This window comes from Siphateles boraxobius, unplaced genomic scaffold (assembly GCF_051911475.1).
Source record: "Siphateles boraxobius isolate OS27281-9 unplaced genomic scaffold, OSU_SipBor_1 55, whole genome shotgun sequence".
NCBI classification, from domain to species: Eukaryota; Metazoa; Chordata; class Actinopteri; order Cypriniformes; family Leuciscidae; genus Siphateles; species Siphateles boraxobius.
In genome coordinates, this window is record NW_027509181.1 from 2,750,362 (window position 1) to 2,766,746 (window position 16,385).

At 36.0% G+C, this 16,385-nt stretch overlaps 1 protein-coding gene across 5 annotated transcripts in view; it reads right to left on the bottom strand.

Annotated features, from left to right (window-relative positions):
- Positions 1-16,385, bottom strand: part of aclyb (ATP citrate lyase b) — a 67,447-nt gene that overhangs the window by 13,574 nt on the left and 37,488 nt on the right. For 3 of the 5 annotated variants that reach the window (XM_077205876.1, XM_077205879.1, XM_077205877.1), the window contains exons 7-17: positions 15,863-15,993; positions 15,649-15,767; positions 14,375-14,511; positions 11,671-11,732; positions 11,458-11,575; positions 9,877-10,031; positions 5,402-5,495; positions 3,650-3,706; positions 1,840-1,981; positions 1,516-1,684; positions 338-442 (exon numbers count right to left, since the gene is read on the bottom strand). In XM_077205876.1, coding sequence (XP_077061991.1) covers positions 338-442; positions 1,516-1,684; positions 1,840-1,981; positions 3,650-3,706; positions 5,402-5,495; positions 9,877-10,031; positions 11,458-11,575; positions 11,671-11,732; positions 14,375-14,511; positions 15,649-15,767; positions 15,863-15,993 — 1,289 coding nt within the window. The remainder of the gene's footprint in view (positions 1-337; positions 443-1,515; positions 1,685-1,839; positions 1,982-3,649; positions 3,707-5,401; positions 5,496-9,876; positions 10,032-11,457; positions 11,576-11,670; positions 11,733-14,374; positions 14,512-15,648; positions 15,768-15,862; positions 15,994-16,385) is intronic. The other 2 variants (XM_077205878.1, XM_077205880.1) reach the window with 1 other exon arrangement.

The following is a 16,385-nucleotide window of genomic DNA, read 5'->3' on the forward strand; positions in this document are numbered from 1 at the left end:
GTACAGGTTAAAATGTGCAATGCTACCAGTTTTGCATAAATCAACTAATCCGAGTATTGTCCAATCAACCAGTTGGATGTAAAACTAAATAGGCTATGTGATGTTCAAACCCCAATCAGAACGTTCAGGAGTAAAACACAAATGACAGACATGATTTTCTTTAGGCAAATTATTAGCACGTATTTTTATTTGATCTTATTTTTCATTTGATTTTGGGATGAAATATGGCACAGATATATTTTTCAACAGGCTTTCTGAGATGTACGCTAATGATGATATTCAACTATAAACGTATTAAACATATATAGCTAAACAAAATACATTTTGAAATACTCACAGTTGCAGGTCCAATGATAGTGACACCCTTTTCATCGGCTGATTTGATGAGTTTGCGGGTCAGAGCTTCAGGAATGCCTTCAGCTATGATAGCTATAGTGTGTATCTAATAACAGAAGATCACTCAAATCAGTGCAAACATTCACAACAACCCAGGCTCAATTGCGCTTTTTACACAATGTCCTCTTATGATGTTCAATGTTAAAATGTACCTTTTCCATTTAGAAAAATCATTTGAATGTTTGAAATCTCACAGTAAACTCATGTAAGATTTCAAACATTCTATCAAACAAAGAATATCGTAAATATCTTAATATCTTAAAGTGTTAATAAATTACATTAAGCTAAATTCTAATATATGCTAGCATTTAATTACATTCAGAAAAGTAAGGTTGACAGTTTCAGATCTATTTATTAATGTTGGATTTGGGGTATATTACTTTTAAGAGTAACTTCTTTTTAAAGTATCCATCTAGGTTACATACATACATTATATATATATATATATATATATATATATATATATATATATATATATATATATATATATAGGTGGTGATTTCAGACAGCTTAAGTTGACTTGAGGGCAAACCACTGCAGTGCACACCAGTGTTCTCCAGACACAGGATAGCGTGGAGCAGCCCTCAGGCATGCGCCTTAATGAACATGTAACTGGAGTAAAGTGTCGTTTTGTATCGATTTTCCGTCACTTGGCAGCAAGACAACACAGAAGAGTAGCATAGCATCCTAATCTCTTATTTATGAAAGTGAATGTGAAAGTCAAGTATGGTAAACCATACTCAGAATTTGTCCTCTGGATTTAACCCATCCAAGTTAGTTAATATAAAATCCTGTATACCTAATGCATGAACTAATGCTTAACAAATCGAAACTTCCTGTTGGATGTGGCCAACTCAAATTCAAACTCACAAATTGAAAGGAAATCAATTCAGAAACTCTGAACAAAACAACGTTGGGCTTGGTTTATATATTCATCAAGGAGCAATCTGGAAATAAATTGATGTGATTCTAAACAGGCTTCAGAGATGATCACTGCAGCGAGGCGTTCTCATAGCATTAGCTACTCACACAGCATTGAAGTGACCATAATGAAAAAAAACTTTATTAGCTGTATTTACCAGCTAACAGATACCCAGGGATGTCAATATGGGATTTTACCTGAGGATACTGCAACGTTTCCATGGTGCTGTCGAAAGCCGAACGAAGGGAGGCAAAATTTATGAGCACATCAACATCTGGATGTTTCTTCATAGCATCGGCCATATTCTTGTAGACTGGCAGTAAGATCTCCTTATGACCCCAGTAAAACTTCTGCTTGTGGTCACCACTGAAACATACAAACATGCCCTCAAATCCCATTTGACAATCCTCAGTGCCATGATGAGCTGAATAAAGCAAGTATTAGAGATGATACAAGTTATATTACATTGGACAGTTTAATCGTAAACACTCAGCGCAAGATGCTTTTTTAAATGTATTTACGTGAAGGGGTAGACCATTGCAACAACAGAAGGTTCATCACGTGAACACACGTAATCAAAGTCCAACATTCCCTGAACTGCCCGCGTCTGCATACCCCACACAATTGCCTTGGTCTGCCTGCTGAAGAGAGTCGTGGGTTTAGCTAAAGGGGTAGAGAGACAAACATCACACTTAGATTCAGCTCCAAGTCATTTATCTGCTTAATTTCACAAATCAAAACTATGTAAATAAACAAATAAATAAATGACCATTCAGTTCTGGCAAGCACAAAGGGGTGCAACATTGTTTACAGATGAAAATGAAAAACAAATAAAAAACAATTGACATCAATAAGGGCGTGTAAAGACTCCAAGAAACATGAAAAAAGGACACGGAAAATGAGAATTAGACACATGCGTAAGGGAGCAAAAAAAAAAAGAACAAATATATAGTTAAGGAAACAAAGATTAAAAATGTACATATTAATTTGGGATTTGATGTTTAAAAAGGCTTTCAATGTATTTTAATATATTTGAAAAATATTTTAGGTAAAGTATTAAACCCAGCCAGATCTAAGTTTACCATGTTTTTTTAAATATATATGTGTATAGCCTTCCAATTAAGTATTAAATTAAGGAATAATCTCTAAACTAAACACTCATGTTATATTTAATTTTCTCATAAACGGACAAAATTTAAGTACTTTTTCTTAAATTAGTGAATTAGCCATTAGGGTACATGTGTACCATTTAAGCCCCTCTGTGTACCAAATTAGTCCACTATGTGTGTTTTAATGTAAATGTTTTATCATAAGCTGTAGACGAAAATGTATACTTCATTGTTGCAGAGTAGATGAAAAATAGTATGTACAAAGATAAGTATATTAAGTATATATTATTACAGTATTCATAAACCAACTTTTTTTTACAGCTTTGACAAATTCAGCAATTAGTTATTTTCCCTATAGACCTGCACTGAAATTGCTTTAAGACAGCCAATCAAATTACAGACAGCCATTTTGACAAGAGACAAGACTGGTCTATGGTCTGGTAGTGTTTTGCCATTGATTTGCTGTGTTATATTGGTGCTATGATAGTATCGTGGTATGTAAGCAGTATGTTAATTCAAATATATAGCCTGTGGTATTTGAGCTGTACAAAAATGTATTTTTTTCATACAATGAAAGTCATTGGAGTCCAATGCTGTTTAGACCCAAACTTCCCTCAGGATTTCTCGTGTGTTTGACAGAAGAAAGTCATAGATGTTTGGAACGACATGAGTTATACGCATTTCAATAAAAACTATATAAATGGAGGTGTTCTAAAACTACCCACATGCTGAGTTAGATGTCTTTCAAAGATTCACACTGGCAACTTTGTTTGAACAGAGCATGGTTTACATGAACAATTGATGCAGTGAAAGCTGCCATGCAGACCAGGAAATGGACCACGGTATCAAACCAGAGAACTGTTCACCACAAGTGCAGGTAATATACAGATAATGAACAATTTGACAATCGAGTGAGATAGAAAACCAGACCCAAAAAAATCCGGGTCAGATCACAAACAGATTTGGACACCAGCAAACGTGCACAGTGTGAAAACCACCTAATTTACGCACCAGACAGTGAGTTTTAAGTAGTCAATTATCATTACTTGCTCCAAGCAATCACACAACTTTAACAAACACAGTCAAGAGTAGTGACAAACAGTAAAATGTCCCTGTTCTCTCATTCTGAACATCAGCAATCTTGAACAATCAAAGCAACTAGGAACTAGCTTTTATATCATTTACTAATAAGAAAAACACTCGACCAGCCCAGAGCTCTTACCTTTAAACGCTGCATTAAACATGACCATCACAGACCATGAATGGCAAAGAGTGGAAACTAATTATCATGATGAAGAGAGAAAGAAAACATGACAGAATAAGGAGAAAAAAGAGACGGAATGGAAGTGAAATAAAAATAAACCAATTACTAACAGGAAAAAAACAGTGGGGGAAAAAACAAGAAGAGAATGTACAAAGAAAATGGAAAATAATTAAAGGTACAGTAAGTAACTTTTCACAGTATGAATAAAAATGTTATCAGTTTCACACGGCACTCGTAAATAGAGTGTATTCATTTTTAGCATCTGATTTGAATATCTCCCAGCATTCACACGCGTGTGAGCATAATGGCACTGTGTAGCAAAATAACAGGTGCAAGTAATCATTTTTGTTACACTCAGCAGAAAATAAATGAAACCGGCACTATGAATCGATTTATCACCATACTCTAAAGGGTCATTCCGTGTCAACTCAACCAGATGTCCCTGGCTAAAGTTTTTGATTGTGATAATTTTTTTTTGGCGAAAGAAAGTAATCCACTATTCTGTAGAGGGGGGTCAAAATGTCAATTTTCACCTGAGATTTGGAGCCAAATTACAGGGGGGTACAATTACTTAAGAAAGATGGCAGCATCTAAATTTCTAAATGTAAATCTAAAGCACTACATTGGCCTTTTAAACTAATCACAGTACACTGTAAACAATTGCTTTGAATTTTAAAGTAAAAATTGACAATTACTTACTGGTTTTTGCAATTTACAGTATTACTGTATTGTATGCTATGAATTGTGGGAGCATGATAAATAATTGCTGTAAATTTTACATATTAAAATAAGATTTTATTTTTGTTAGTTACACTGTTATTGTATTTTGCCATTAATTGAAAAATGTAATTTCAGTCACATATTTATAGTAAACAAATGTAAAAAAGAAAGAAAAAAGGCTATATTTACAGTATATGTACACAGCAGTACACTGTTTTTTTGCAGTACAATTGTAGTTAATGATTTACGGTACTATTGTATATTTACAGGGTTGCTGGCAACCAAAATTGCCCATAAGTTACTGTAAATTTTATAGTAATTTTTTTACAGTGTAACTTTTAAAAGAACATTGATAATTTAAGAAAATAACTGAATTTTTATATTAATAAACAAAAAAATGTACATTAAATAAATATATATTTGAAAATAAATATACATTCAAATGCTCAGGCCTATGTCTTAGGCAAGTGAAAAAATGTAAAAGAAACCCAGTAGAGCTCAGAGAAAACAAACCTCTAAAGGGTAATTTCCTGCTTGATTTTGATTTTCGGAAAAGTTACCACTGGGATAACTGGTTAGTGGTGGCCAGCTCAAGTGTTTTTATTTGCACTGTGACATGCACTGTACCTTTTTGGAGAACCTGGAAAACGACCTGGAAGATGATATGGCTAATATGTTTTCTTAAACATTTTAAACTTGTTCATGTTAGTTAGAGGTATACCAAATTACAAGATGCTGGCAAATCTTAAATTTTGTGTGAAGCTGCATCCACACTGATTGGCATCAGTATAAAGTTCAGTTAAACAAAAAAAAAGTTACTTAAAAGTAAAAGAAAAGCTACTTAGAGCATCTTTAAATTGAGCTACAGTTAAAAGAATTAATGAAAAATTCTGAATCAATGCAAATTAGCGTGTTAAGGTTCTATTAAAGTTGTCTTTAAAAGTTGCTGTGACTGATTGTTTTAAACAACAATCAGTCAAAACCAAATACCTCGTGGAGCTCCTGCTGTGGGTGTCATGACATCTGTGACACTATTGCTCAATTTGTGTTCAGAGAACGAAGGATTTCTGGTTCTTGCTGGTGTCTGAAAGAAAGAACAAAAGAAAGACCTTACTTCTGGATGGGTTTATGGGCCACTGCCATCTAGAATTTATTACCATAATCAGGGTTCAAGGAACATAAACAAAAACTGTAAACAAACAATTTTAACAGGAAAATAAACGAAAACTAAATCAAGTTTAATCATTATGAACAGAAACGCTTGTTTGTAATGACCTTCAACCAGTTAATAGCGTTATTTTATCGTTCTGTTAAATATTTTCTTTTTAGCAGTCAACCAACCATGAATTCTATGCAAATGTGACATTGCAGAAAAATTGCATCCAACTTGAGTGAAATGTCCACGCTTAGTTGTCAAGTCATCATAAGTAAGTAGCAATGGAAATGGAACAGATTATCAAAATAAAAGTCAAGACCATGACACTTGCATGTGTCATTATATTATTAACATTTGACCAAAATCAAGATTTTTCACCAGCGAATGTTGGAGATTCGTCTGAGGCAGTAAGTGCATTGCATTTCATCAACTTAGAGGTTACAAAGTTTATCGTAGCTATGTGGGCTCTCAGTTTTTCCTGTCGTTTAATACATTTGGCCAAAATCTTGTGTTACAAAAGATAAAGTGCATAGGCTTAAAGGACAATTCCGGACAAAAATAAACCTAGGGCTAAATAACACATGGGTACCGAGTCGACCGTTCTCTGGGATGTGTTTTCATGATGATCGAATGTACCCAGTTTTAATGTTAGTTTTAGTTTAACCACAGATTAGCTTATAACGTTAGTGTATAGGGCATAGAAAAAGTAAAAATCGCTAGTTAATACCACTAACAAGGCTCAAAATAGACCCACACTAACATGGTAGCATAAATGAGGGTCCCTACCTCCAAACCGAAGCATTGAGAACTTTGTAAGTGTACAGACAGTTTAATAAGGAGATACAAAAGAAACCAGTATTCTAGACATACCCATTAGCCTTAACGAACTTACCATAGCACTCAATAAAATTCCTAGCAATAAATCTCCCGGTCCAGATGGATTTCCAGCTGAATTCTACTGACACTTCTGGGAGATATTATCACCACTATTCAACAGAGTAATAATAGAAATTAAAACGTCATCCACCATACCCACACACATGAATACAGCAGCCATTACATTACTGCTAAAACCCCAAAAAGATCCAACTCACCCTTCTAGTTACCGACCTCTTTCACTATTGAATACTGAGTTGAAAATCATTACCAAAGCACTAGCAACCAGAATAGAGAACAGTCACCCCCACACTCATTCATCCAGATCAGACAGGCTTCATAAAAAATAGACACGCTACAGATGATGTCCGCAGATTGTTTAACCTATTCAATATATCACAAGAAAGACTACAGAAAACCATTATCATTTCACTTGATGCAGCGAAAGCTTTTGATAAGGTAAACTGGTCTTTTTTATTTAATATGCTTCACAAGTTTGGTTTTGGAGAGTCATCCACCGGATTAAAATACTGTACACATCACCCAGCGCCACCATCACCACTAATGGAATTACATCACAGAGTTTCACATTGCATCAGGGCACCAGACAGGGATGCCCACTCTCGCCTTCTCTCTTTGCCATTTTCATCGAACTGCTCGCAGCAGCAAAACGACAAAACATCATAATCAAAGGAATTCAGGTAGACAATGTACAACACAAAATCAGTTTACATGCAGATGATCTCTTACTTTATTTACAGCACCCACAAGTATCACTTCAAGAAACGTTCAATATTATCAGCAGATTTTCCCTTGTCTCAAATTTCACTATAACCTGGAATAAGTCAATTTTACTACCACTCTCAGATGATGTATGGGATTCTGAAGCTCAGGACACATCACTTTACCTTCACACAGGCAACATCAAGTACCTAGGGATTCAGATTTCCCCCAGGCTGTCAGAGCTTTTCAGCCTCAATTACACTCCACTCCTAAAGAAAATTGAAGACGAATACAAACGCTGGTCTAAACACCCACTCACACTCATCGAAAGAACAGCTGCTGTCAAAATGAAAACCCAACCCCAAATTAACTATCTTTTTCTATGATCCCCATCACTCCTACAGATAAATGGTTCGAAACCCTTAATTCATTAACAACACAATTTTATTGGAAAAACAAAAAACCCAGAATATCACTCTCAACACTACAAAATAAAAAATCACATGGGGGGCTTGAGGCACCAAACTTCCATCACTACTTCTTTGCAAATCAATTACAGCACCTAGTTAAATGGATCAATTTACATAAGCATAAATACCCATGGCTGGATTTGGAACAAAACCAATGCACAAATATCCCAGTTGCAGACCTCCCCTTTCTCTGACAATCAATCAAGAAATCCAACATCTGCCAACCCATAACCATCTATTCGACTCTGACAGCCTGGTGGAAAAAAAATTAAATCACAAAATCATCACTAGGATTAAATAAACTAACCCCACTTTGGCACAACCCAGAATTGATGATACAGAACAAACCTCTTTATTTCCCCACATGGGCACAAAAAGGTATCACACAGCTTCACCACTTATTTGAGAACCATCATTTCATGTCATTTAACACACTCACACAGAAATCTGGGGTTGGGAGGGAACAATTCCTTAATTATCAACAACTTAGACTTCTAATTAAAAATAAAACCACACTTGCCAACAATACATTACAACCATCTCAGCTTATAGAAGAACTTATGAAAATTAATAACTTCATAAAATTAACCTCCCAGCTACATACAATGATTTCCAACCAAAACACAACAATAACACTCCCAACAACCAAATGGGAAACCGACCTGGCCGTCTCTCTCAAACCTGAGTACTGGGAACAAATTTGTAGGAACACATTTTTCATGACCAATAACACAAACCTGCAACTTATACAATATAAAGTCAATTGACAGAACTCACATTACCCAAAGTAAAATGTTCAAAATGGGTCTACACAACCATCATGAGCTACAGAATCCCATTATCCCCAATACTCTGTCTCATAGGCGACCCTTCTGAAATTCATATCTCACAAAAATATAGGAATCCGTTGCTCATCTCTCTAACTGTCGCTAAGAAAGTAATCCTCCAAAATTGGAAATCAAAGAAATCTTGCCACATCAATCACTGGACAAATTTAATCTCAGAATATATTTCAATGGAGAAACACAATGCACACAGAAGTAAGCAAATATCACCCTTTGAAGATATCTGGTCCCCATTCTTTACATTTTTGAAATCTTGACATTTCTTAATATCGCACAAATATAACTATAAGCCATGTACATTGCCAGATATATACCTCCCCCCTTCTGTTACTGCAGCTATCACTTCATACATACACATAGGCATACACTATCCACACTCATGCATAACATGTTTTCAAAACCCATTTTCCCCTCAAACACCTTAACCGTGATCAACTAATGTAAATCTCAGATCAACAAGAAAAAAATAATAATAATTTGCTCAAGTTGTGTTTTTTCTTTGTTGTTGTTTGTCTGTCACCTTGTCGTGCCCTATGTTACTTGTTACACTCTGTACATGGTGCTATAATCCCCCTTCACTTATGTACCCAGGGTCTCACTAAATGGGGTGAATAGTTACGCACTATATATAAATGTATTGTCTGTATTGTAAAATATTGCGTACATATTTTTTTGCTTTATTAAAAATAAAGTTGTCCTCCGAAGAGGGGTGTGGTGGCCAGGGAAAAAAATTAAAAAAAATTATAAGGAGATACTTTATAAAGACAGTACACTTCGCGTATATAGGCAGGATCCATCTTTGGAAAACAGTCTCGACCAGTCGAACCACGAACGCCGCGCTATGCCCTGGTCGATAGTCACAGTTCAGCGGTTGCAAAAAACATTTTCTAATCAACCATTTTTGGAAAGGTAATGTTACATAAGGAAGGCATGAACAGAAACGTTAAAATATTGATTTTGTTTTTTTATTGAACCGACTGATTTTTTTTTCTGTTTTCAAGCCCTGCCCATAATGTAATGTTATTACTAATATAATAGTTGTAATATGTATGAATTTGAACTGTATTCTAATCCAATGACACAAATTATTATTGTATTACAATGTTCACACATACATGAATGAAATGAACATTTATCAGTGTATGAATCACAGAGCATTTTCTGACGTGTCTCTCACAAAAGACAGACCACATGTGCTCCAACGTCTTCACTCCTTTTGGTAGTCACTGCATCGAGTTGCTGCTCATTTATATGTTCACCTACGGCCACTTTTGCTCATGTCACCACAAACTGCCAACTGTAAATTAATTGCTTCGATGCTGAAAATAAAAAAGCACGCCGTGTGTGTGTGCATCCCTTATATCAGCCATCGGGACAAACTACAAAAACACTTACAGCTGCATTAGGACTGGTGTTCAACAGGAAATTGGCAGTGTGCGCTGCCGCTGGAGGCTGATTGGGAATTGGTCGATGACCCAACGCCATGCCAACAATAGCAGTCATGTGAGTCTCTGTGCCGAAAACGTGGATGGGAATTCCAGTAGTCTTTCCTGTTGCAACGAAAAGGGAACCAGAAGAGAAATAGGAGATTACTCGTGAATGGTGTGTCATGACTTCTATTCACACACAAGTGAACACATGGACATTTTGTATAGTTCCAATTTGAACTGCGATTATACAGTATTTTGAAATGACGTTTGACCAAATGAGGATTTAAAGGTCAGATTGACCTCTTGAAAAAGTGACAAAAATAATGAAATTCCACATAATGGGCATTTTGACATAATTGTGTGTATTTGACCATTCAAGGACAAGAATCCACGAAAGTGAACTGAATTCAGGATTGCATGCTGTCTGAGAGAGACAGCTTTCAGTGCGCATGCTTTGAGTGTGTATGAGGGGTCGTATAAGCCATAATTATTGAAAAGCCTCTTATTAACACTATTGAAACAAAAAACATTGACCAACATTAGTGAAATTCATTCATATGCCTAACTGAAAAAATCCTCTTACAGACACCAGTAAACCGAAAAACATTGATCTACCTTAGTGAAATTAATTCATATGCATTACTGAAAAAATATTCTTAAAACCACTAGTGAAATGAAAAACATTAATGCGTATGAATGAATTTCACTTAGGTTGATCAATGTTTTCAATTTCACTAGTGGTTGTAAGACTATTTTTTCGGTAATGCATATTAAATTAATTTCACTAAGTTTGATCACTGAAATGAGAAAAGATTTCATTATTTGATAAGAAGTAATTTCACTTGAAAAGGAAGCTTTGTCCACTTTTCCATTTAATTTTCCATTTTAAGCGCAGTCAGAGCTCAATAGGCCGAGCCGTGCAACAGACTCGACATCGCAGGGAAGACGTGTTTGCTAACGATAAAAAATGATATGGTATTGTAAACCAAAAGTTTCTGCTTTGAAGCTCTTTCCGTGGCTACATACATGCAATTCTTCAAAGTAGCCTGTCAAACACTAATATGAAAGATAAGAAGCAAAAGAAATGTAATAACTTCATGACGATTTTCATTATCTTATGTGCAGGGAAAAACACCTGAACTTTTGAGGTCTAGTAATGAATTAAGTAATGTGGTCAGCGCCGCTCTGGTGTGGCTTAAATTAGTTTGTGCAGAAAAAATATTTTTTAGAGTTGATAGGATAGGTAATTAAACTGAACATACACTGGATAAACGGTCGATCATAATCAATCATAATATTAACTCTGCTACATCAGTTCATTCTTACAGTGGATATAAATATTAATAATTAATTACAAATTTCCCTAATTGCTATGTGGTAATTTTCTACTTCCTCTAAATGTGTTTGCACCAGACAAATCTCATTTTTGACCCTATTTACACCTGTTTTTAGTACCATCCAAATAAGTTTCAGGCAATCTTAATGTTAATACCAGGTGTAAACGGCACCCTTGGTAACCTGCTCTTCCAAAAACCAAAACACTTACCTACTTCCTCCATCACTCTCAGCCCTTCCTGGTAGTTTGGACCTCCACGTCGAACAAAGATGGTAACCTCATGTTCTTTTAAAGGCCCCTGGTAGTCTTTGATAGCCCTCACAATGCCCTGATGAGTGTCATGAAATGTGACGAAACATGCTAAAAAGAGCAACATGACATGATCTAATAATGATGAATACCAAGACAGAGAAGTCGTCATACCTTAAACGTAGCCGCTACATTAGTGAAGTTAGCAATACTGCCACCAATGATCAACACCTTTCCTGTAAGGTAAGATTTGGGTGGGACAAATTGAATTTGAAATCTGAATTTCTAAATTTCATCAAATTCGTATTCCTGAATTCAGTAAAAACATTAGCCCGACAGAATGGGCATCAACGGAAAACTTTCTAGATTTTCTGTTTAAGGTTTCTGTTTTGCCAAATGCTACTTGATGTTTGGCTCCATTTTGAAGACTTTGGGGTTAATCAGAGGATTCTGGGAAACTAAGTATCTTTAATTCTGTGAGGCTTTTTATTATTATTTTTATTTTTATTAAAGGTTATATTTTTTAGATTATTTTGATTGAAAGACCAAGAGAAAAACCAAAGATATTTTCCTATGGGCTGTTTTGCTCAAATTTACCAAAGGAGGCTTTTATTTGTGGAGGGCACTGTATATAGATTATTGATCAAGTCAAGTCACCTTTATTTTTATAGCGCTTTATACAATACAGATTGTTTCAAATTACAGTTGTGATTAACAGGAAAATAATGATTCAATGGCTACGTTTAAATGTGCACCAATAATGCGATTATTTCTAAATCACAGTAAGATGTTTACATGACACAAACAGAACTCTTCACTCCAGTTTACATGCAATTTTCATTATTCTGATTATTCGCTAATAAGTATGGTTATACCGCACTCAGATAGGCAAACAGTATGCATGTTACCGGCCATTGTTTTAATTTACTCGCATCAGATTCAAAATATATTTTCATGGACGTACCGGATATTATTCGGCGGCGTGTTGAACATCGCAATGTTGGGTTTGCCAACGCGGCCGTTGCATTAACGCTGTCTAGATGAAGATACGAAGCAGAGACTGCGCAGTGAGTTGTGTTGACAGTTTAGTGATTTGGAGAAGAGAAAATGTGTCTGTTACCAAACATAAGGGGAACCGACGTTTCGTTAGGTAACCAGACATGTTCCCTTTCAAGTCGGTCTCTCAACAACGCGTCACCAATAGGTGGCGCTATGGGGATCTATAAAATCCCGCCCTGTTGATAGCAGGGTCCAGATCGGCTGCAAGTCAAGCCGTTGACCTAGCTAAAAGAACTCCATACAATGGAGACCTATAAGCTCAGCAGCATAGCGGCTATTAGAGAAAGTTGCACAAGCATGGACAACTGCAAAAACATCGCAGAGTAAGGACAGAGGTCTCATCTGCATCCTGGAATAACCATGCACTCACTGCCAGCATTCCTGTTGCTGCTTGTCTCCCGACTGCATTAACATACATGTTTTACATTGTACTTGTATTTTTAAAAATACCTGCAGGTAATTACAGCTGTAATTAATTTCTGTAATTAAATCTACAATTACAATGTTGAGCCTTCTTTTACACCTTAACCCACCAAACCTGTCCCTAACCTTACCCGTATCCCAACTCAATAGCAGTGTTTTGCAATAAAATATGAACACAATAAATACATTGTACTTATTTTTGATGTAAGTACATAGTAGTTAAGGACATGTAAACCACCTACAGTAGACACAACATAAAGTGCCAAACTGAATCAGATTTTTGTTTTAACCAGCTGGGACAGTAATAAGGCACACTATTTTGTGTTTTATTGATTGCTAGATTTCTATTTTGAATGAGATCCACACACACTTAAACAACATTGGACCGAAATAACACTTATACAGTACAGTACACAGTAGTTGGCAAAAGGGATGTCTTTTGGGTTGTTTGTGTTGTTTAATTTTGTTTAACTTTACAAGTTTGATTAAACCATCAAAATATATGGAATATATATATATATATATATATATATATATATATATATATATATATATTTTAAATATTAGGGAAGAACAAAACACTAATCTTGTTTAAGGCATTTATCTGACAAAATTATGTGGCAAAAGAGGTAAACTACAGCTGCAGGTTTTATTTGACTATGCAAAAAAATGCATAGAATTATTAAAGCCCAATTTATACTTCTGCGTCGAACTTACGCCGTAGCTACGCCGTAGGCTGTGCGTAGCGCGCGTACCCTTCGGCGTACCCTGAGTGCACCTCTCCAAAAATGTAACAACGCGTCAATTCTACGCGGACGCAAGCGCTGTGATTGGTCTGCTCAAACCGCTTCCTCGGGTTTCACATGCTCCCTCTGCTTGCGTCAACGCGGACAACGACGCAGAAGTATAAATTAAAACCAAAGCGTAGGCTACGGCGTAGAGGCTCCGGCGTAGGTCCGACGCAGAAGTATAAATCAGCCTTACGTGCACCTCTCCAAAAATGTAACAACGCGTCAATTCTACGCGGACGCAAGCGCTGTGATTGGTCTGCTCAAACCACTTCCTCGGGTTTCACATGCTCCCTCTGCGTGCGTCAACGCGGACAACGATGCAGAAGTATAAATTAAAACCAAAGCGTAGGCTACGGCGTAGAGGCTCCGGCGTAGGTCCGACGCAGAAGTATAAATCAGCCTTAATAGTTTGTTGATTCTCTCTTGATTTGGCATGCGTTCATAATTTCTTTTGTATGACACCCTAGCCAAAAAATTATGCACACACTATTTAGCATGTTTCATCGCATTATCACAAATAAAACAATTTACTATTATTATTTCATATTTTTCATGCTAGTTATTAGTGTCCTAAAAAGCATGCTCTGTCAAACACACAAGCTCACCATCTGGGTGTTTCTCATGGGTTATTAGAGAGAGGATAGTCTTGGCGTAGTCGTACGTCTGCTGCTCACTGGGAGCTCCAGAGTATTCCCCATAGTTGGCCAGCTCATCTACTCCACCCAGATCACAGATGGTGTCACTAAACAAACAAGGGTAGCAATTTAGAAGGTCTTATGGTCTGATTTGTTAACATTAATGCATTAGATAACAGGAACTAACAATAAGAAATGTTAGTTTATAAAAATAGTTAATGTTCACTGTGCATTCAGAAATGTTAACAGATTAAACATTTGATTTAAAAAATGTATTATTAAAGGTTGAAATGAACATTAACAAAGATTATTACATACTAAAGAAGTATGTTATTGAATGAAATGAATTATTGAATGAAAAAATGAAACCTTATTGTGAAGCGTTACCCACAATTATCACATATGCAGCCCAGTTTTAATATGTATATTTATATTAAAATATTATAAAAACACACAAAGAACATGCAGACCTCTTTTAAAAATGTTGTACTGAACCAAGAGGAAAGGAACATGAACTTATTTAATAGCGGGAACCTGAAGAAGTAATTTGTATCTACATCAATTGAACAAACAATCATGTTTACCTGGAATTAAATGACTGTAAATAACAATAATGTTTCACATATATGTACTGTGCTTTAACAAAATTCCTACAGGATGACATATTAAAGTCCCCCTGTAGTCAATCATTTTATCCCTTAAAGCTCATCTTTGTTCACCAAAATTACATATTTAAACGTTTTCTTCCTGTGAAAATAATTTCTGCATGTCTAAAAATAGCTTAAATATAACTCTACACCCTTGCTTCATTTAGTATACACGGACCCATGATTATGTATATTGGTCCCCGCCTCCACCCCACATCACAACAGCTCGGAATACCCGTTCCACTCGGTCAGCTTTCCTGAAATTAAAATTCATTTACTCACCCTCAATTATTTCCAAACCTGTAAGAATTTCTTTCTTCTGCTGAACACAAAGAAGGAAACCAAACAGTTGCTGGGACCCCACTGACTTTCATAGTATTTTTTTCATATTTTTTCAAAATATCTTATTTTGTGTTCAGCAGAAGAAAGACATTCATATGGGTTTGGAACAACTTGAAGGTGAGTAAACAATGATAGACCTTAAACTATCCCTTTAAGGTAAATTAGACTTAAGGGTTAAGGTTTCACCATAAAGGGTTTAAATTAGACACTTAAAGGTGCTTTATGCAACCGGGCACAGGATTTTGGGAGCACCACCTGTAAACCACTGATGCACCGCCACCAGCCACCATAGTCCAAATGCGTCCTCTGGGGTTCAGCAGGGTGAGTTTTAGACTGGCGCCACTCTTAGCATCAAGATCTGCTATGTACGCTTCCTGTACACACAGAAAAACACACAGAAAATATAAGACACAGAACATGCACTCTCTGACAGTTGTTGTGCAATGGCATGACCTTTGTACGCTCTTACCTCGGGATAAGCTTCTCTGCCAAACGGAGGAGGAAACTCCACATCACCCCATTTGGGCTTGCAGATGTAGTCGGCAGCAGCATCAATTTTAGCTGCCATATCCAATACGTACACTCCGTCCTTAGTGACCACTGCATATATGGACACAGAAAATGACATATGATTGGCATTCTGTCATTACCGTCCTGTTCATGTATTTTAGTACCAGCTTCTCTTAGTATTATTTTTTATTCAGTACCAGTTTATAAGATTTAGTCCTTTTAAGGAAGGTAAAGACTAACACAACAAAAACACTGGATGGTATAAACAAATAAATGTATTGTAATTAAAGGATGGAAAAAAATTACTGTCTATAGCAGTGGTTCTCAACCAAAGGCCAGGGCCCACTTGGGGGCCTCAGCAAACTTCCGAGACTTATTTACACAAATACAAAGACAAGACAAAACAAACATTAAAATAAGCTAAAACAACATCTTTTAAATTTTAATATCAAATTTAATTCAGCTCAGCAACAAATGTATTA